Source organism: Pimephales promelas, chromosome 9, assembly GCF_988280905.1.
Source record: "Pimephales promelas chromosome 9, fPimPro1.hap1.1, whole genome shotgun sequence".
In the NCBI taxonomy this organism is placed as follows: Eukaryota; Metazoa; Chordata; class Actinopteri; order Cypriniformes; family Leuciscidae; genus Pimephales; species Pimephales promelas.
The window spans coordinates 31,169,454-31,190,247 of record NC_142777.1 but is presented as its reverse complement, the minus strand read 5'-3'; the positions used below and the strand labels follow the sequence as shown (position 1 = coordinate 31,190,247).

Below are 20,794 nucleotides of genomic sequence, written 5' to 3'. Positions count from 1 at the left end.
GAGGAATATTGATAATAATGATAATAATGAATTCATAACCTGTCCATATCGTTTTTTTAATCATACAGTGTTTAGTCACAGCAGCACCAACAAAAAAATAAATAAATTCATGATGTTGATAGTTGATTAAAAATGTTATGGACATGTTGTGTGTCAACTACCCACATATAGATCTGTAAAAATTAATAAAAACTACACAACTGATGGAAACATGAAGCTGGAAAAATTATGGAAGTCAAAGTCAAGTCAAGTCACATTAACATGAAAATAATACAACAAAGTTTGTTTCTAAGAAAATTGTGTCATAGTCCACCTCAAGTAAGGCAGATCAATAATATTGTTGAATATTAAATTTCCTCAACTAAGCAATCCAAAAGCAAAGGCAAAACAGTGGCATTGAACCGAAACTCCCATCAGGGACAGAATGGGGGGAAAAAACCTTGGAAGAACCCAGACTCAGTCAAAGACCAGGAAAAACAGTAATCAAATGTCTATCATGCGTCAACCCATGTATTTGCTGTATGTTTGACATAGAGGTGACCAAACATAAACTACAACTTTTCTTTTCTCTAACTTCTTTTGAAAGACCGGGAGATACTTTTAATCTTTCTTCCTCTAAAGACACAGAACAATCAACATATAAAACGTTTTGGCCTTGCTGGCTAAGGCAGACGTGCCTATGAAGAAAAATGAACGTGTCTTACATGGAAGCTACAGCTTCCTTTTCTTAATAGAGCCATAGTTTAAGATGATTATCTGTGAAGCATGAAGACAAAACACATCTGGTTACAGTTCCAAAAAATGAACATAAAAAAAAGTCTAGATTTCCATATCCACATCATCTACTGCAACTGCAAGTACATGCCAATATCAACAGTGCAGAGAAACACAGAGGTCTGCCAATTACCATTAAAGCTCGCTTTATTTTCAGATCCAGACTCCCCGGCACAATTGCTAGACTGTTAGAAGCTTTACACTAGGACCGTACTTTGTCACCATTGTAAAATATCATAATCAGGTGTGCTGTATATGTAACTGTGTGTGCATTACAGTTCAGGCAGCCCTGTTTAGTAAGGGCACAAGAACTATAACATTATGCTGAACACACTGTGGGATACTGTGTAATGTGTTACAGACCGGTAAATGTTTTCCCAGACAGTACAGGCTCACAGTTCTGAATCGTTCCATTAACTAAGTAGCATAAATATATTCTTGGCTTTGCTCATTAAGTGCACATTCAGGCCTCTGAAAGTATTTTCATATTAGCATGGACCTCTAAACACTGTAAGTAGTCTTTTTAGCCACATATATCACAATGTGCAAGTGATTTTTGTTGTTGTTTTTTAAGCTAAAGCTTTTAATTTGATGATGAATAATAATATCAACTCATAACACATTGTGTCAGGTAAAATATATACAGATCATATTATCTGACAGTCATATCTGTTGACTGTGAAATTTCAAATATTGAGAGGAAATATTTTACCGGGGGTAGACTGCCATCTAGTGGACAGCCTCACATATTGAATGAATATTACAAGAAAAAATTTAACCATTTTAATGTATTACTGTATGTACTTACCATGTAATTTCAAACCTTTCTTCTGCGGAACAAAACGTGAATGTTTGAAGAATATCCTGGTAACTCTTAAACATAATGACAGTGAATTTTGGCTGCGAAAAGACTCAAAAACACCATTAATAATATAAAGTAACCCATTAGAGGTGTAAGCTTATTCCAAGTCTTCTGTAGTCATACGATTACTTTGTATGAAAAACAGACCGATAACTACTTCTGATAATCGTTCCTTCTAGTGATACAATATGTAAATGTTGTTTCGCCACTAGGTGTCGCTAAGCTCCTACAATAACAAAGGCGTTGGTTGATGACGCAAAATTCCAGTTGAATTATGGAACTTGTCGTCAAACTTATGGATCTAATAATGCGCTTGCTGTCCCAAAGTCTGCTTGCTATGGTCCATAATGTGTGAACGAAACAACTGCAGCTGTTGTCCACGTCTGGTTACTATGCTCGATAACACGGTCAATTACAGTCACAGGCGACAACTGAAAAATAGTTGGGAATATTGGGATTTTGTATTGTATTGTATTGTATATATTTGGGATATATTGTATATATATTGTATATATTTGGGATATTGTAAGTAGGCCTACACAATCGCAGGAAATCTATCACACTGTGCAAGTGATTTTTGGATATTTTGTTATGTTTCTTTTAACTGTTTGACCGCATTTTTTGGGTGTCTCTCATTTCAATAATTCCGCATCCCAATTTCCTTTGTTAAGGACCCTAAATTATTTTTTAGGACGCAAGGAAGAAATATTGTTGTTTATTGAAATGCCAATTCAAGATGGTTTAAAGAGCTATTGAAATGTGGTTCTTTTTTCACCCAAAAAAATTAAATAAATTTAATTCTGCCATCATTTACTCACCCTCAAATTTTTCCAAACCTGTATGAATTTCTTTCTTCTGCTAAACATAAAAGATTAACTTTTGAAGAATGGCGATGGTCCCCATTTACTTGCAGTATTTTTCCCCTTTGTGTTCAGAACTTAAGCTGAAGAAAGAAATACTGATTTGGAACAACTTGCGGGTGAGTAAATGATGAAAGAATTGACATGTTTAGGTTAAGTATCCATTTAATAAAGCAGGATGCACTGTATAAGTTTGCGAAATTTCACGGCCTAATTAAATTAAAGGTAAACGACGTAGGAGAGTGTGATTTGAAGCTGCTACTGGAAAAAAAATATTCCTCTATTCTAATAAAAAAAAAAATGTAAAGGTAGTCGAACACAAAACTGTCACATGCACATGCACCAGTGGATTCTTGCTAGCTATGATATATTTATTTATTTATTTACAGTCTGGATTTTTTCAGCTAGTCCCTATTCACTTTTATTATATTGATTTTTTATATATATTAAAATAAAACTGTTTCTGTACAGTTTAAAAAAACGTATTCATTTTCAGTGTTCAGATAAGTATAATTTAAATAAGTATTCAGAAAATTAATTGAATAAAAAATGTCGCAAAAGTTGCATTTGCAATGTAGATGAGTAAATAATGATTGAATACTACTAATTTTATTACATTAAAAAGAAAGGATGTTCCTGTAAATCAAATTTTTAATTGTAAATTTAAAAAATAAGGTTAATCTTTTTTTAGTATTTATAAGTTTTCTCTGCTTATCTTAATAATAGCCCTGCTTAACTATTAATCCTAATGAAAATAACTAATAGTATTATTGTTAACAATGTTATGTTGCCATTAATAGTAATGATGATGATAATAAAGCACGCCCAGATCCATGACTTTTGTCATATTTTATTTGATAAGATTGCTCAACCACATTTTAAGGCTGTTATAATAGAAACTAAATCAGGACTTCCGGCTACTATACGAGACAGATAAATAAAGCTGAATGCACTGATGTTCATCCTCTGAATTACCACAAAATTTAGCATGTTTCATAAACAATGTCTGTCTCACTTTCTAACAGTGCCACACAAACTGCAAGTAACATTTTGCTTGTTTTACAGCAAATACAAAATATTAAATTAACACAATGACTTGAAGCATTAATCTAAATGTCTTATTAACACTGAGAATAACGAGTTGAAGCTGAGATATAACAGTAGGTGACGTCACTGTGATCGCATGCATTTAAATACATCAGCAGGGGGCGCTAGAAAGAGATCACTGCTCAAAGCATCTGACTCGTGTGTAGGAGTAGTGTGTGTGCTGCAAAGTAACTGTGTTCCTATAAGTGACGCGTGATAACATTTACACTCACTTCACCAAGAGGATGAACATCTTTATGAGCAAGAGAGAGATTGTGTAAGTTTGTGAGTGAGTTTAGTGTCACATGATGTTTTACTTGCGTCCAAGTGTGTTATGTTTTCAAGTTGCCAGGGGGCCCAAGCTAAGCTCCACATGGTGTGTGAGCCAGATGGCCTCACTGGTGGCGTCCCCCTCCTCAGCGGGTCTGATCGGAGCAGCGAGGTTCCGGAAGTCATGTCGGAGTTTGAAAGAAACGGTGACATCACCCTCCTCTATCTGTGGAATCACTTTGATGAAGAAGCCGATCTTGTTCGACTTTCTAAAGGCCACCACACTGAACAAAAGAGCAGACTGTTGTCAATGAAGGGTAAAAACACAGGAACCACTGATATAAGATGATTTGAAGTAGACATAATGGCTTAAATGCAAGGCTTCTTGACTTCTACTGCCTACAACTTTAAGCTGAAAACTTAAATGTTCATGTTTAACGCAAGTTCTTCAACATTAACACCATTTAATCATAATATTGATTACCGCAGAGAATCATTTTGGCGTGTACCTGCTGCTTTTAAGAACATATATATAGACCCCGATATTGCCCACCCAGTACCTGCTGCTTTTAAGTATAGAGCACTTGCACAGGAATCAATTTCTATAGTTCATTCACCTAGAAAACTGTTCCCACTTCAAAAAAGAACGGTCAGATAACTTTAGAGCTCAGATTGTGAACTAAGTTTTGCTGAATAATTCATGTGAAGCTCATATTTGTGTCAAACCAAAAGCATTTCAATCCTGACCCAGTTTACCATCTATTGGAAGTGCCTTAAGTTTGCTTTAAAAAAAAAATGTTTTCTGTGGTAATCAATGGTATGATACAAACACTGTTAATAGATCTTTAATAGACATTTGCCAGGGTAAAGCCAATTTATTTTTTGACAGGCGTGAAAACAAGGATGTGAGTGATATAAAGTACAGTATGTTCAATAGATTCTATTGTTGTTTAAACTAATGATTCAAAAAAAAAACTTTCAGAAGACAAGTTATGAAAATTACGTGATCTAGGACCACAGTGTGTCATTGTGAATACTAAGGCTCAATCCCAATTCACTTCTTCTATTTTTTGCGTTCACATCTAGGGGTAGGGTGTCCCGATTCTTGTTGAGATCGCGGGGTATGGCGAAGGGGTAGGGCTTCATAGCCCTCGAAACAGAGATTTTTAATGATTTTAATTTTTAACGGAGAACTATGACATTTAAATTCAAAGCAGATTCCATGCAGACCTACTGATCAATCAATAAATAACCTATTCTCAGTCTGTCCTTCTGACTCTGTATTACAGCAATCTCATCTTGATCATTTATGAGCTCAATTGTTTATCTGCTCTCAGTATCATCAGCAACAGTGGTTCTTACTCTGGGTCATCCTGAAAACCTTGAGGTTCAGCCAGTTCATCATACTCAGCGGCGGCATCTTTCCCTGCCAGGACCAGTTCCTTTGAGGGCACCAGTACCTATTAAAGAATCATATTTCATAAAACAAACCATAGGAGGACACAACACAAGGCAATAATGAGGCACTGCCAGTGAATTCAAGCACTCTGGCACATTGCTGGTGAGGCTATAATGACTGCATCATTTCCTCAGAAGCGGCCCACTCAAGGTAAACAACATCTGTTTGGAGACTGAACTGAGTGTTTGTTTTTAGAGTAATGTTTCAGCTCAAGCCAGATAAGGAAGGACAATTATATAATTCAAATAACCAACCACCAGCCATCATTATTGGACAAATACACTGTTGATGATCCATTTATACAGTATCACTATAATTCAGCTGTGGTGTTTTACCTTAGCATTGCTGTTAATATCATCTGGGTCTTCCTCCTCACAGGTGTACAGAGACACATGGGTAATGTTCTCTACTGGGTTGGTCAGGGTCAGCAAAACCTGACTCTCCTGTATTTAAAGAAAATACAACAATTACTTACAAAAGTAAAAAGGTCTGTAACTTCTTCAAAAAAGTGTAACCAGGCATATGGTGTTTCTTTATTTATTTTTATTTTATATAGAGCATATATTCATTCAAGTGTTCCAGCATGAACCAAGCTTGCCTTCATATGACGCAGGTTAGGAATGGACATGATTCTCACTTCAGGAATGTAGCTCCTACAAAGGAGAACAAAAAACATTAATTGATTCATTTTAGGGCCATTCTGTGTCAACTAATCCAGAGGACCCTGGCTCAAATTCTCTCAAATTTTTGTTAAACTATATGCCAACATTGACAGCTCAAAAATGGGGAAAAGCACTTGTGTTTTTTGCCCCAAGTCTTAAAGGGTCACTTCACCCATTTGCATTAAGCTTTGTATCTTTAGAAACCCAGTCATATGGTCATTGTTTATTCCCTTATTTAAGGGAATAATTAAGGGCTTGCGGAGCTGTGCAATGTTGGGGCATTCTGGGAACTGTAGTTTTTTAAGACAAAGGCGCCCCTTGGTTATTTTCTATCTTTTCTCGGTCAAGAGGGCACCAAATTAAAAAAAATTATTTTACATTTCGACTACATATATGATCCACTTTCAATAAAGATTAATGTTGCAATGGGTGAAATGCTCCTTTAAAGAGGTATCTTACTATCCTTTAAGATTATGGTCGTTAATAATAAACCTTTTATTTTTTTATATTTATTTTAAAGGCCCTTGATGGTTGAATCCCAGAGATATGGACATGTTAATGTGGCTACATAAGAGAATTGGTCAATTGCACACATTTTTAGTGATTGAAAACCAAATGAGGGTCACTTTGTATACAGCTGATACTTTTTTCTTATAAAGATAAATATCTTAACAACAAATGATTCCAGTTTCAACAATCTCCATGTAAAAATATAATAATGATGCTGCCATCTTTTTAAAGTCATTGACATGGAATGACCCTTTACTAAAAAAAACACTTAAAGAACAACAAACTAAAATCATTTAGGACACAAACACAGCACTTACACTGCCACAAGCTGGATTTTGAACTTTATTGAGGTTGGATTAAACTCTGGTTTGCTCAGATTGTGCTCACATTTCTGAAATGAAATAATGAAAAACAGTCGTTAACAGCACTTTAAACTGTATAATAGATCTGCAGCCTTGCTCACGGCAGTCAAATACAAATAAAACGAATGAACTTTGAAAAAAATAATACTTTTATTCATCAAAGATGCATTCAATTTAATTTTTTTTTTTACAATATGACCAAAATGGGTCCCACTTTATATTAAGTGGCTTTAAGTACTATGTACTTACATTGAAATTAATAATTTGATACAATGGACTTATTGTGTACATACATGTTTTTACATTGTACTTACATTTTAAAAATACCTGCATGTAATTACAGCTGTAATTAATTTATGTAATTACATTTGTAATTACACCCTTGCACCTTAACCCACCCTTAAACCGACCCATACCACCACACCTGTCCCTAACCTTACCCGTATCACACCTCAATAGCAGCAAAAGTGTTACAATACAACAGGAACACAATAACACGTTGTACTTATTTTTTGATGTAAGTACATAGTACTTAAAGCCACTTAATATAAAGTGGGACCCAAAAATGTTTTATTCCAAATCAATTTTAACTTGCTAAAAATTCAAAGAATCTAAAGAGAAGCTAATGTATATAAAAGAAAACAGGCTGAAAGATTTCAGCGCAGTGATTCAACAGCAGCTTTTTTTTTGCAGTGAAAGAGAAGCTGGATGTGTTTACGTACCCTGCAACGCAGAGAGCGCTTCATTAGCAGGTGTTTGTGTCTGGGGTGCAGCTGTGAAGCTCCTGCAGGTTGGAAATCAGGCTGTAACAGCCTCTGGCGAAGACTTGTTACTGCATTGAAACACACAAGCCATGTTGAAAATCTGCATCAAATAATAAAGCCAGTCACAAAAAAAACATTTATTTGGTGAGGTTTGGTATCTTGCCTTAGAAAGACTAATGTGGTTGAATTATATAAATTACAATTTTTACACATTTAATCTTAAGTAAAAGTAACCCTGAACATAGTGCTGGGCGGTATATATCGGTTCATACCGAATACTAGTGTTATTTTTTTGTTATGATATGAATTTTTTATATTTCGCAATACCGGTGTATGACGCTATAATAACAATCGGAACGCGGCGTGGCGCAACACAGTTTGAGAGGGTCCCTTCACTCTTGGACTCTGTAGTGATGCACGTGTTACTTAGCGTGACTGTGAAGACGGATAGGTTAAATTTAGGTTAAAAAAACGTATAGATTTTTTTCTACAATATTCACTCATGACAGTAAAATAGGGTATTCCAAGTCAATCTACTGAAGTACTTACTCTCTCAATCAGTAGAAAATGTGGTTAACCCACTCATGCTAAGGAAATAAAAAATACCGTCATATACCGTGAAACCATATATATAATTTTGAATACGATGATATGGATTTTTGGCACCTGTGAGTATGGATCTATGTGGCTGTACCTGCCATCACTGCACTATTTTGGATTGGATTAATTAAGTAATTGAGTAGTATAACTGGGTGAAGCAGGGATGAGACCAACCTTCAGGAAGGTTGACAGGGCGGGTGTAATAGTCTTCAGGCAGGGGCTCCACTTCATCCAAAGCCTGTGCTGGCTCTATATTGATCTCCTTCTGGTCCTCTCCTTCTTTTAATCTGACAATAATACAGCATCATATAGACAATGGATACAATCATTTAAAGTGTCCCTATTATGCTATTTTTAAAGGTCCCTAATTTTGTTTTGGAGGTCTTATATAATACGTTTACATGCATCCAAGGTGAAAAAAAAAAAACACTTCTCCTAATACACAGTGCATATCACCTAATTTCTTCAAGAGATTCAGTGTTTCTAAACCCCACCTTTCAACAAGCCTACTTTGTTCTGATTGGTCAGACAGCCTAGTCTATTGTGATTGGTTTACCGCTTACAGTGCGGGTCGGACACAAGCTGGCCATTACCATTTCTGAATTTCAGCTCCAAAGGTGATGGTTTTTCAGTATCAATTCCAGCACGAGTTCTCATACTTTTTAAGTGCATGCAAAGTGAATTCACAGCCCTGAAAATAGCATCTTCTGGACATGTTCATAACAGGCCTCAGCACACAAGTGTAGATATTGTTCGTGGGCAGCCAATAAAGACCATAGGCTGACATTATACACATTTGTTAACTGGAATAGTTGACGACTCATTGATTTCGGTAGTTCAAAATCAATTCTTTCTTTTAGGAGACAATGCATTCTTGAATTTTGCATTTGAATCTTTTACATTCACAAACATCTATATTACACACTACATGAAAGGTTATATTCGAAAAAGCATAATTGGACCACTTGTGACAAAATGTGATGCATCAATTATCTCAGTACTCCACATAAATACCCCTGCCATAACAAACTCCACCAAGCAGTGGATTTGATTTTTAAACACGATACTTACGAAAGGCCGTACAGGGCACTGATTGGGGCTCCAGATCTCTGTCTCTGTAGTCTGGTTCCCAGTCCATACTTCTCCTTTTAGACATAAACATAGACCACATCAGTTCATACTAATCAGACTTGCTAATTATTAAAGCATCATAGTGATTGCTGTGATGGTACACTACACGTGGTAATAGTAAACATAGTTTAAGCACAAAATGTTATCCAAAAGCTTGCTTCCCAAGAAAGTGGTTGATGGATTCTGAATGAAATAAGATTGCCTCTTTAATTTACAGAAATACTATTCTTTTTCTAATCATCATTATAATCAAATACATCTGCAGCTAAACTTAAAACATCATTAATAATCTCCAAACATAAATACAACCAGAACTCACTTCAATTGTCCCATTAAAAATATCACTTGCCAAACACAAAGGATTCGATTATACAGAGAATTTCAAGTAGCAAGACGCTCATGTGATCAGCGTAGTCATTTAGTAACAGATTAGACATGCTAAATGCTGATGGAAGGATTGGGCGAAAAGAAAGACCTTCTTAGTGTTTCTGTAAGAATTGTGGGGGAAAATAAAAACCACTCACCACCACGTGAATAGTGTGTTGCTGGAGAAGGGTATAAAACCAAAAATATCACCGTGCACAAGCAAAGAAAAGGAGAGAGACAGAATCAAGTGAAACAAATGCATTCATGCAAACATTAAAGTGGCAGTTTGAAGCACAAGGAAAAAAAGATTAAATTAGTAAACCAGACATGCAGCTCAAAGTACCTAATCATGTATTACAGGGTTAGAAATTATCTATCTGAAGCAATTATTTCTTGAACTACCATTCAAAAGCTTAAGGTTGGTAAGATTTTTTAAAAGAATTCTCTTATGCTTTTCAAGGCTGCATTTATTTGATCAAAAATAAAGTCATACAGTGAAGTATTATTTAAAAAAAAAAATAACTGTTCTAATTTAATATAATTTTAAAAAATGTAATTTATTCCTGTTATGGCAAAGCCAAATATGCTGATTTGGTGCTCAAGTAAAAAATGTTACTATTATCAATGTTACAAACGGTTTTACTGCTTTATTTATTTTGTGGAAGCCGTGAAACATTTTAGGATTTCTTGAAGAATAGAAAGCTCAAAAGAACAGCACTTATTGGAAATTGAATTGTTGGTTATATTATAAATGTATTTACTTACACTTCTGATCAATTAAAAGTATGCTAGGTGAATAACAGTATCTATCCAAAAAAAAAAAAAAAAATCTTACCCTAAGCTTGTAAATGGTAATGTACTGTATATATGCAGCAAACATTAGGAAAATTATTATGTAGTAACATTTCAGACTCTGCTAGGATTAGTTGACTTAATCAGCATTGATGGATATTTAATGCAAATGTTTTATAATTCATTAGTAATTTTTACAATGAAATAACGCACACAAAATAAAATATTAGTACGGTTACTGAATATATTTTTTCCTGTTTTTCAATTAGACTTAGCCAAAGTTTAGTCTCTAGACAAGACAGATCACACCCGTTTAGTTCTTGCTAACTGGAAAGTAAATTTTAGGTTAGGAGGGTGTTTCTAGACACAGCAGTGTGAATGTGTACCGAGAACGCCTGAGGCATGAAAGGGCGTCTTCGTGCCAGCTTCTTCCTGTCTCTCTCCAGCTTCTCTCTCTGGGCCAGCTGCTGGTAATACTCGATCAGCTTGTTGATCTAAACAGAAATCATAACTGATTTGTCAACTACATTGTGATATTGAAAATGTAATATCAATGTAATAAGAGAAGAGCTGGTTTTGCACATACCCTTTGGGTATGCTGGTTTTCGGGTTCCTGCCATCCTCCACTGGCTAAAAAAATTAAAAGAGCAAAGTTGTATTACAAACAGACTTAAATGATCAAACCAGGCACAAAGCAACAAGTGAAAAGTCCTCTCTCTTCAACATTTCAATATTTTCTCCCACATTTTTGGTATTTTGGTTCTATCTCTGTTTTGTTCCAGCCCAGAGTGAAATATAATTGTCCCAAAATCCCAATTATTAAAAAAAAAAGCATATTCTGTGATTAGTTACAATTAATACCCTTTGCAAAGTATTTCACATGGAGTGTGGGGAATAAAATTACTTGATTCAGGAAATCTGTTGCATCACTTCTTGACAGAACATTAACAGATGTTTATGCAGGTCTATAGTATGTGTGAAATTAACCAACATAAATGCAACATCATAATGATGGTACACATGTCCACGTTAGGAAGTGCCAGGACTCACCCACAGATTTGTCAGCCATGCCTACATCTCTTGAGGTCCAGCGACAAAATCCACAGGCCAGGTAGTAGGCCTTCTTCATTGTGGTTTTGGTGGGGTCATCAGGCAGTGGTGCTGGGATGTTGGTGGCCCGAGTGGAGAGGGTGTGCATACAGCATGGACAGTCAAAGCAATTGGCACACCTGTAACCGATGCATCATACAGAACATATTTACAAGGAAAGACGATTCATGTGACAATTGAATATCATTATAGTCAATTTATTCTCAAAATCACGATTAGGGAGAAAAGTGGCCAGTTTCATGCATCACAAATTATAAAGCAATTTACAAGGCAATGGTAAAAGTTAAATCACAGATGTTCAGTTAACGTTAGATGATTAAAATCATTGCCGTTATTCACCCACAGGTCTGTCAGAAATTTAGCACAGATGTGGTTTACCTATTCTTCTTGAGCTTCGCCTCAGCTGACGGCATGTTCTCCAGACAGCTGGGACAGAAATGGGAATCGACCTATAGAACAGGCATTACATCAAAACACAATTTGAAGACAAGTAATTGCATTTGTTTGCTTTTATGTTGTAACGTACTGTCAGAAAGGCTAAATGGAACTTATCTGGTGCCAGTGGAAAAATTCACACATTACTTTAGCTAAAGTATAATAATAATCATAAACTATTTCATCTGTCTTTACGGGGTGTGGTAGTGTTTATGCCCTCAAAATAACACGAATGGGTGCTGCAAACATTGATTGTCGAACCTTTTTGATCTTATAATCTGCATATGTGTATAATGTAAATAAAGGCAAACTGCAGATATTTCAATTTCATTCAGAATTCTCCTACTAGCTTTTAGCTTGTCAAATATCATAAAAAGTGGGACGTACAGAAGTTAACTGACCGGTTCTACAACCAATTAGATAACGCAATTGAAGTACAATTTATGACGGATGGAAAAACTAGCCAATCACAGGCCCCAAAATCGTTCCACTTGGACAGATGGGCGGTACAATACTATCATCAATAGCCTGTTAGCTCGTTTATGGCACGGCTAACATCTGTTGTTGTTCACTAAATGTCACACCCCGCGTTACTTACTTCATGTGACACACATTCCAAGGATCTCAGCTCACTGCAATATCGGCAAAAATATAGCTGAGAGAGCGGAACTCGAATCTTTTTCTCGCCTCGGACGAGATAAACCACTTTCTCTGGCTGCAGAAGCGTCGCCATTTCTGACTGAGTTCCTGCTGTCTACGTAACGATTACGTCATCATACTTGATCATTTCTTTCCTGCTTGTATGTCAACAGCGCCCCTGCTGTTCACACTGTTGTATACATTTTCCAGTATACCGTATTTTCCAGTCTGTTTTGTTAGGATGTCTTAGCTGTTTTATGCATGATATGCCTATACGTTTTTTTTCCTTCCACAAGAATTGTCAGCTTAGAAGAAATAGCTGCTGCATGGTCCAGTTGGATAAACGTCAAGTTTGTGTTAGCTAACGCAAAAGATCCATTAATCCACCGAGTGAGTAATTTGTTCTGCAAACAGTTTAATCAAACAGGTAGGCAGGCAGTCAGTCAGACAGACACCTGTTTCTGTTGACAGGATATAACAACTGCTCTGTAATCCTTGGATTCTTCTTACCATTAAATTGATTCGTATCTATTTTTTATAAGAATATAGACTAACGTTACTTAATGCATTTGAGTTTGCACTGCCCGTGTGTATCCTTTGCGTCATTGCTTCAGCTATAGCTTAGGAAAAATAATGAAATTGTATTTAAATGTAAAAATAGCAAAGTTTAAAATGCATACATAAAATAAAAGCTATATCTGTAAGCTTCCATAGACACATAATAGCTGAAAGCTGCCACTTCACTATACTTCACTATGCTTGAGCTTAACCTTTGATACTTTCAGAAGCTTAACATGAGATGATCTGAGGGCACCTGATGCCATATAAAATAAAATAAAAACAACAGTAACATAAAGCTGCAATGTAGTGCTTTGTGGGCCAGCATGCCATAAGAAAATACATTTTAACACACACAGGGAGCCGAAGTAAACTCTACAAAACTGGGACTTCATTGTGCATGTGAAGAGGGAGATACAGTAAGCAAGGGTTGAGTCAAGTCAAGTTGAGTTATTTTTTTGGAACAATGTCAAACAACAAATAAAAACAAAAAATATATAATTAAAATTTGTTTCATGCATTTGAAAAGGCCTTTGGCACACAGGAAGGGAGAACGATGTCTTTCTTATATGTTGAATGCAGTGTTATTTTAATGTAATTGAGTTTTATACATATTTTAAAAGTTATTTTTATCATTTCTGTTTTCATTTTAGTATATATAGTTTTTATTAAATTTTAGTTCAGTTTTAGTTTTAGCTGTTTCAGTACATCAAGTTAAACTAACTGAAAATGCGAAATGTTAACCCGACAATATCTGAAATGAAACAAATTGAACTTTTTATATATTTTATTTTATTCAAACTACCGTTTATTTTCTTTCAAGCAACATGGTTTTATGGCTATGGTTTTAGTTTTAATTTTAAGTTGCGGGTTACGTGTGGCATTAAAATTTTTATTTAAAATCCACAATCAAACTTTATGTTTTTTAATTCTAATTTCAGTTTAATTAAATGCATACAAAGCTCAATAAAATTAAATTAAAAGTTGCATGTCCATTTAATAAATACAAACAACTATTTATTAAGGTAAACTAAAAAGAATATTTATTTAGGCAATGCAGAGCTGAAGTCAAATTGTTTACATGCATGTAAAATAACCTTTTGTGCTTTTGTGATATCAGTGTTCCCGATGAGCTGTTGAAAGACTGTTGCCAAAAATAACTCAACATTTCACCACTAACAAGCAAATGACTTTAGCCTCAAGTCTTTGAAACACAATTCTGTTAATCAAACGACAAATTGAAATTACATTACAAAAAAATCTAAGGCAGGTTAGAGCTGTGATAAACAGTTCTCATGCATGTATTCACTATGTAAATATGTGGGATGAGGCTGGTGATATGACGGGCTTGTCTGCGTCACTCTCCTCCAGTGCTTTTCATCTCCAGCACAGGCACGCTTCATTCAGACGACACACAGACACCCTACAGAGGCCATGGGGAACCAGAAGAATATCTGGATCTCTGCTCTGGTCCTGGTGGCTCTTTTACAGCAAGTCAGCGGACTATCCGATACCCAGGTAAGATAGACAGACACATACTTAATATACAGTTTTTAGTTTGAGTAACATTGGATTGCTCAAAGGAATGAAATAGCAGCATAGAGCATTAGTTTAAGGAATATATTTTCATTGAATTAATGTACATGGCATTGATTATTAAAGCAACAAACTATAATGTGATTTCAGTGTGTTTTAGTGCGCACTGTTTTCATCAGGAGCAGGTGCACAGGTTGCTACAGTAACTGAGAGAAAAAATAAATAAATAAATGAAGAGAAAATACAAGAATCATGCTCATTTCTTATCAAATACCAAACAGCAAAAGCCAAGTCATGGTAAATATTTACTTTGTCAGGGCATTGCAACCCCACTACTACAGCTTCAAGGTGATATAATCCTAAAACATTTCTATTTTGAAAATATAACTTTTAGATTGGATAATATTATGACCTGAATGTCTGGGATTTCACAATTTTTAGTGATAATAAAGGTCACTGCAAAGTTTGAATAATGATTTCACTTCGTGTTTAATATTGTTCAAAAGTGTGAAGATTTGTACACGTTTTGAAAGTCATTTATGCTGGCCAAGGCTTCATTTATTAGATAGAAAATAATGCTAGGCCTACTATTGTGAAATCTTATTAATATATATATATATATATATATATATATATATATATATATATATAATGTATTCCTGTGATGGCAAAGCTGAATTTTCAGCATCATTACTCCAGTCTTCAGTGTCACATGATCCATCAGAAATCATTCTAATATGCTGAATTGCGGCTCAATAAACATTTCGTATTATTATCAATGTTGAAAACAGTTGTGCTGCTTAATATTTTTTTGCGGAACGATTTTTAATGAATAGAAAGTTCAACAGAAAAGCATTTATTTGAAAAGGTTTTTTTAATAGCATAATAAATGTCTTTACTGACACTTTTAATCAATTGAATACATCTTTGCTGAATGAAAGTATGAGTTTATTTTTAAAAAAAATAGAGGTATATTTTTCATGAATGATTTTATGAACATATGAAAATATATATAGTTTGAATTTATGTTTGTCTGTGTCAGGTCTGTAACCCAGGTGTAGGTGACAGTATACACAAATATGGTGCAAAAACCATAAATGGGACCCAGTACATCCCATTCTCCCATTACGCTGGGAAGCATGTCCTCATTGTCAATGTGGCCACCTACTGAGGACTCACCTTCCAGTATGTAGGCAAGTTATTTTTATTATTTTTTATGCAAATTATTTTACTTAACACAAATATTAGTAGGCTATATACAAACATAATTTATTTATCTTTATGTGCACATATTTACTTGACACATCTCATGACAGGAAAGCTTGAAGAGCAAATACTAAACCTGTTATTGATAACTGTGAGTTTTATGCTTTCAGAACTGAATGCACTACACGAGGAGTTCCGGGATGTTGGATTCACTATCCTCGGGTTCCCTTGCAACCAGTTTGGGAAACAAGAGCCTGGAGACAATAATGAAATTCTTCCTGCATTAAAGTGAGCTCATTGTAAAAAAGTAAAAAGTCTATATTTCAAAGTAAAATCTTAAAGGATTAGTTCACTTTTGAAAAAAACATTTGCTGATAATTTACTTACTCCCATGTCATCCAAAAAAGATGTCTCCTGTTCGAACCATAGACTGGGTTCGAACTCCTTCATCAAAATGAATGAATCTTTTTCAGAGTCATTTGGTTCATTCAACGAACGAAATGAACGAAATTGACTCGGAAAAAGATTCGTTTGGTTACCAGTAAATGCTGGAATGTTTTCATCAAAAACCTTAATTTCTTTTCGACTTAAGAAAGAAAGAAATGGACATCTTGGATGACATGGGGGTGAGTAAATTATCAGCAAAAGTTTTTTGAAAAGTGAACTAATCAAGCCAGGATTAGGCCTTAGTTCAATTGGAACATTTAAAGGGTTAGTTCACCCAAAAATGAAAATTAAGTCATTAATTACTCACCCCCATGCTGTACCAACCCCGTAAGACCTTCGTTCGTCTTCGGAACACAAATGAAGATATTTTTGATTAAATTTGAGAGCTGTATAACTACCACATTGGCTCCTAAGGGACTGCCTCTTGACGGCCCAAAAAGTCAATGAAGAAAATGTTTAAATATCCCAAGTGACTACCGTGGCTCAACTATATGTTTATCAAGCGACGCGAATACTTTTTGTGCGAAAAAAACAAACAAAAATAACGAGTTTATTCGACTATTTTTTTCTTCCTTGTAGGCCAGAACGAGACTTCCTTATAGATTTCCACGACGCATGCGCGAGATTTGCGATCTGCGTACACCGGCTTACACTACTTCAGATCGCAATTCTCGCGCATGCGTCGTGGAAATCTATAAGGAAGTCTCGTTCTGGCCTACAAGGAAGAAAAAAATAGTCGAATAAACTCGTTATTTTTGTTTGTTTTTTCGCACAAAAAGTATTCGCGTCGCTTGATAAACATATAGTTGAGCCACGGTAGTCACTTGGGATATTTAAACATTTTCTTCATTGACTTTTTGGGCCGTCAAGAGGCAGTCCCTTAGGAGCCAATGTGGTAGTTATACAGCTCTCAAATTTAATCAAAAATATCTTCATTTGTGTTCCGAAGACGAACGAAGGTCTTACGGGGTTGGTACAGCATGGGGGTGAGTAATTAATGACTTAATTTTCATTTTTGGGTGAACTAACCCTTTAAGTAGCTTTTATAAATGTGCCTATAAAACATTACTGATGTGGATCTTGAGACAAAACAATGGCACTCACACATAGTTGCTTTCAGTTAAAACAGACCAAACATGGATTTTAGTCTGAGACTAGACGTAAGCCTTGTCTGAAACTGGAGGATAAAAAAGTTAAAGTCATGTTGTCAAAACAGAGACATTTAAATGTGGTTATGAAACTAGCATTACCGGTACTAAAACTTAAACCAAAATGAAAACTGAAAAAAGAAAAATAAAAGCTTACTAAAAATATTATTAAATACTAGTATATAGTATATAAATAATACTAAAATAGCACTGGATAAAACACACACATACGTATTGACATGGTGCAGTTAAAAAAATGATTTTGCAAGATAAATATATAATAATATATATTATTATATAATAATATATATAAATGACTCTTCAATTTTTAATACGAATGCATTCTTCTAAAAAAGAACACTGGGGGTTTCTCAAGATTATTTTAACCTTGAAGTTACTGGTCATCTCTCATGAGTCACAACAATCTGAGCATCAGACAGTGTGCAATTACCTAGTCCTCATCCATCATCCCCTTTAAATTACTGCACGTATCATATATCTTAAACCTAAAGGCACTTTTCTGGAGTGATATCTGAAGCCACGTCTCTGGTCTTGGCTCTCTGAAGTCCCTATCTGTTTTCCTTATAGACAGACTCTTGATGAAACAAATTTCTCCTTGTCTTCATAGGTATGTTCGTCCAGGCAATGGATTTGTTCCAAACTTCCCGTTATTTGAGAAGGTGGATGTGAATGGAGACAATGAACAGGCCCTTTTCACATTTTTAAAGGTTGGTCATTGCTTAATAAAGTATATTTTGAAATCTATCTGAAATTGCTAGCAACAATGTAAGAAAATCCCATTAGGACCAAAAGTTCTCAGGTACAACAAAATGATTGATATGTAAGCACCAATATAGTCCACTTATATTATATTTGACATGCCATTTATTATCAATATCAATATGTTTAGCTATAGATAAGTGTGCTTGTGTTGTCTTTAAAATAAATATTATTTATAAAGGTTCTATTTAAAACTTTTTTGCGGGGTTCATTTTATGAATTTAATTCATTTTTATTTTAAATTACACAACCAATGAAACATTTCATAAACACATTATCACTAGAAACAATACCAAATAACCATGAAACGTGAAATTATTATTATTCAATCATCTGAGACTTTTTTATTTCAATATATTAATTCAATATTTCAATGCTATTGCGTTCTGTTCTGTGAGATGTTCGCTCACAAAAGTAAAGTTTCTTGGGAGAATACAAAAGTTTTGGGGGGACACAAAAAGCATGCCTTTTTTTGGGGGGGAGGGGGGGGGGATAAATGGTTCTTTAAAATTGAGTCTAGAATACCTGAGTTTATACAAACTCATTTTTTTAATGAGTGTATAACATTTAATTTCTATGTTATTTTGTAATTCAATTCAAAGACATTCATTTTTAAATGTTACTATTTAAATGTTAATTTGTAAATACTTTTGGGGTCAAGAAGGGACAGAATACTTATCGTGGCAGGAAGGCGGCCAGATTTCATGTAGAACTTTCTCTTTCAGAATGCTTGCCCTCCTGTGGGAGAAAGTTTCGGTAAAACCAACAGATTGTTTTGGGATCCTCTCAAGATCAACGACATAAAGTGGAACTTTGAGAAGTTTCTGGTGGGGCCAGACGGCAGACCTGTAATGAGGTGGTTTCCCCGAGTGAACGTATCTGAAGTTAGGGCAGACATCTTGAAATACTTTCGTCAGCTTGTACAAAAGGCTGATTAACTTTGAAAGAGTGGATTTAGCTGTACATTCACCCCTCTATTTCTCTCTCTCTCTCTCTTTCCAGCATAAACTGTGTTAAACTAGTTAAAGGAATAGTTAACTTAAAAAAAAAACTTCTGCTGATAATTTGCTCACCCTCATGTCATCCAAGATGTCCATGTCTTTCTTTCTTCAGTCGAAAAGAAATTAAGGTTTTTGATGAAAACATTCCAGGATTTTCTCCATATAATGGACTTAAATGGGAACCAAATGGTTTTAAACGACACCAGACGATGAATCAGGGTCTTGATCGCTCATTTAAAAAATAAATTAAAAAGTTTAAGTTTTATAAGCACAAATGCTCGCCCTGCTCTGTTCTGTGATGAGCGTTTGTGACTCTCCTGTTCAAACTTGTTCATCAAAATGAACAAATCTTTTTTCGAGTCATGACTCGAAGGGTCCTAGATAAGACTCTCCTAGAAAACTCTCATTTGGACCTTGAACCATTTGGTTCCCAATGAAGTCCATTATATGGAGAAATCCTGTAATTTTTTCATCAAAAACCTTAATTTCTATTCGACTGAAGAAAGAAAGACGTGGACATCTTGGATGACACGGGGGTGAGTAAATTATCAGCAAAAGTTTTTTTTAAAAGTGAACTACTCCTTTAAGCGAGATAACGTGTTGTAGTTTAATAATGTAACCCTTTGTGAATTGGATTATTGTTACAAGAATATGAAGAGTATAAATCGGAAGTAAAAGGATTCTCAGACTGTTCTTTCCAGAAGCTGTCATGGGATCAGTTTGGAGACTGGCATGTTGATGACGGGAAGGCTTGAAAACAGAATCTGTGGTGCCTGACCTGAGGCCGAGGGCCAGCGGGCAGCTCTTTAGTGCATTCAGGCTGCTCCGCTGTTCCTTTTCAAACATGTCTCGTCTCCTAAACTATCCTTTGAACTTGCTGCCGCATCTGTGCCATTGCTCCGCGTATGCTCCGTAAATAAAGACTGTAATGCAAGACACAAAATGTTTTCCTCTGGTTAATGCACTTCAGGGATATGAGAATTCAACTGGCTTGTAAATTTGTAGTTTAACTCTCACACAAAAACATTTGGAGGATTAGACAGTTAGAATATGTTTATTATACTAATCAATTACAAAAGTTTCACATGAGATCTGCTTTCACCCACTGGAGAAAAACAAAACCGCCAACCAGGAAATCATGGAAATGAGCAAAGACATTTCAAGTTGAAAACACTAACCTTAACTCGTTCTGTTCATTAAATTCAACCACATATTCAGAAAATAAATACCGGTACCTGTCTAATGTCAAATATTACACGTTTTTGAAGCAAGTTAATTGCTCGCCTTTGGGAATTTTGTGAGCATACAAACCTTTTTGCGTTCGGTTCAAAGCACTGGTCTCTGCAGTTGGAGACACGGACTGCACACATCCAGAAAAAACAGCCTTCATGATGGCGGATGACCGTAAAAGGATAAAGGATATTACTCTTACCCAG

General features: G+C 35.2%; 2 protein-coding genes across 3 annotated transcripts; one reads left to right on the top strand and one right to left on the bottom strand.

The window, feature by feature from the left end:
- Positions 1-3,330: 3,330 nt before the first annotated feature.
- Positions 3,331-12,811, bottom strand: dctn4 (dynactin 4). Of its 2 annotated transcripts, XM_039649126.2 has the most exons (14): positions 12,642-12,811; positions 11,987-12,057; positions 11,549-11,727; positions 11,085-11,128; positions 10,885-10,992; positions 9,865-9,885; positions 9,281-9,354; positions 8,384-8,496; positions 7,568-7,677; positions 6,801-6,874; positions 5,910-5,964; positions 5,647-5,754; positions 5,215-5,312; positions 3,331-4,136 (listed from the first exon to the last, which is right to left on the bottom strand). In XM_039649126.2, exons 1-14 carry the CDS (start codon positions 12,774-12,776, stop codon positions 3,923-3,925), a joined length of 1,404 nt encoding a protein of 467 aa, XP_039505060.1. In that variant the 5' UTR covers positions 12,777-12,811; the 3' UTR covers positions 3,331-3,922. The 2 variants fall into 2 exon arrangements, with proteins under 2 accessions (XP_039505060.1, XP_039505061.1); XM_039649127.2 differs by lacking the exon at positions 9,865-9,885 and having other exon boundaries at positions 12,642-12,810.
- Positions 12,812-14,608: 1,797 nt separating this feature from the next.
- Positions 14,609-20,301, top strand: gpx3 (glutathione peroxidase 3). Its single transcript, XM_039648499.2, has 5 exons — positions 14,609-14,758; positions 15,819-15,969; positions 16,153-16,270; positions 18,206-18,305; positions 19,083-20,301. Exons 1-5 carry the CDS (start codon positions 14,675-14,677, stop codon positions 19,293-19,295), a joined length of 666 nt encoding a protein of 221 aa, XP_039504433.2. The 5' UTR covers positions 14,609-14,674; the 3' UTR covers positions 19,296-20,301.
- The last annotated feature ends 493 nt before the right edge of the window (positions 20,302-20,794 follow it).

Coding starts and splice junctions, on each gene's coding strand:
- dctn4 (XM_039649126.2), bottom strand. CDS start 12,776: ATGGCGACGCTTCTGCAGCCAGAGAAAGTGGTTTATCTCGTCCGAGGC. Junction 7,678..8,383: donor CCCTGTCAACCTTCCTGAAG/GTTGGTCTCATC, acceptor GTTTCAATGCAG/TAACAAGTCTTCGCCAGAGG. Junction 5,965..6,800: donor AAAATCCAGCTTGTGGCAGT/GTAAGTGCTGTG, acceptor TCTCCTTTGTAG/GAGCTACATTCCTGAAGTGA.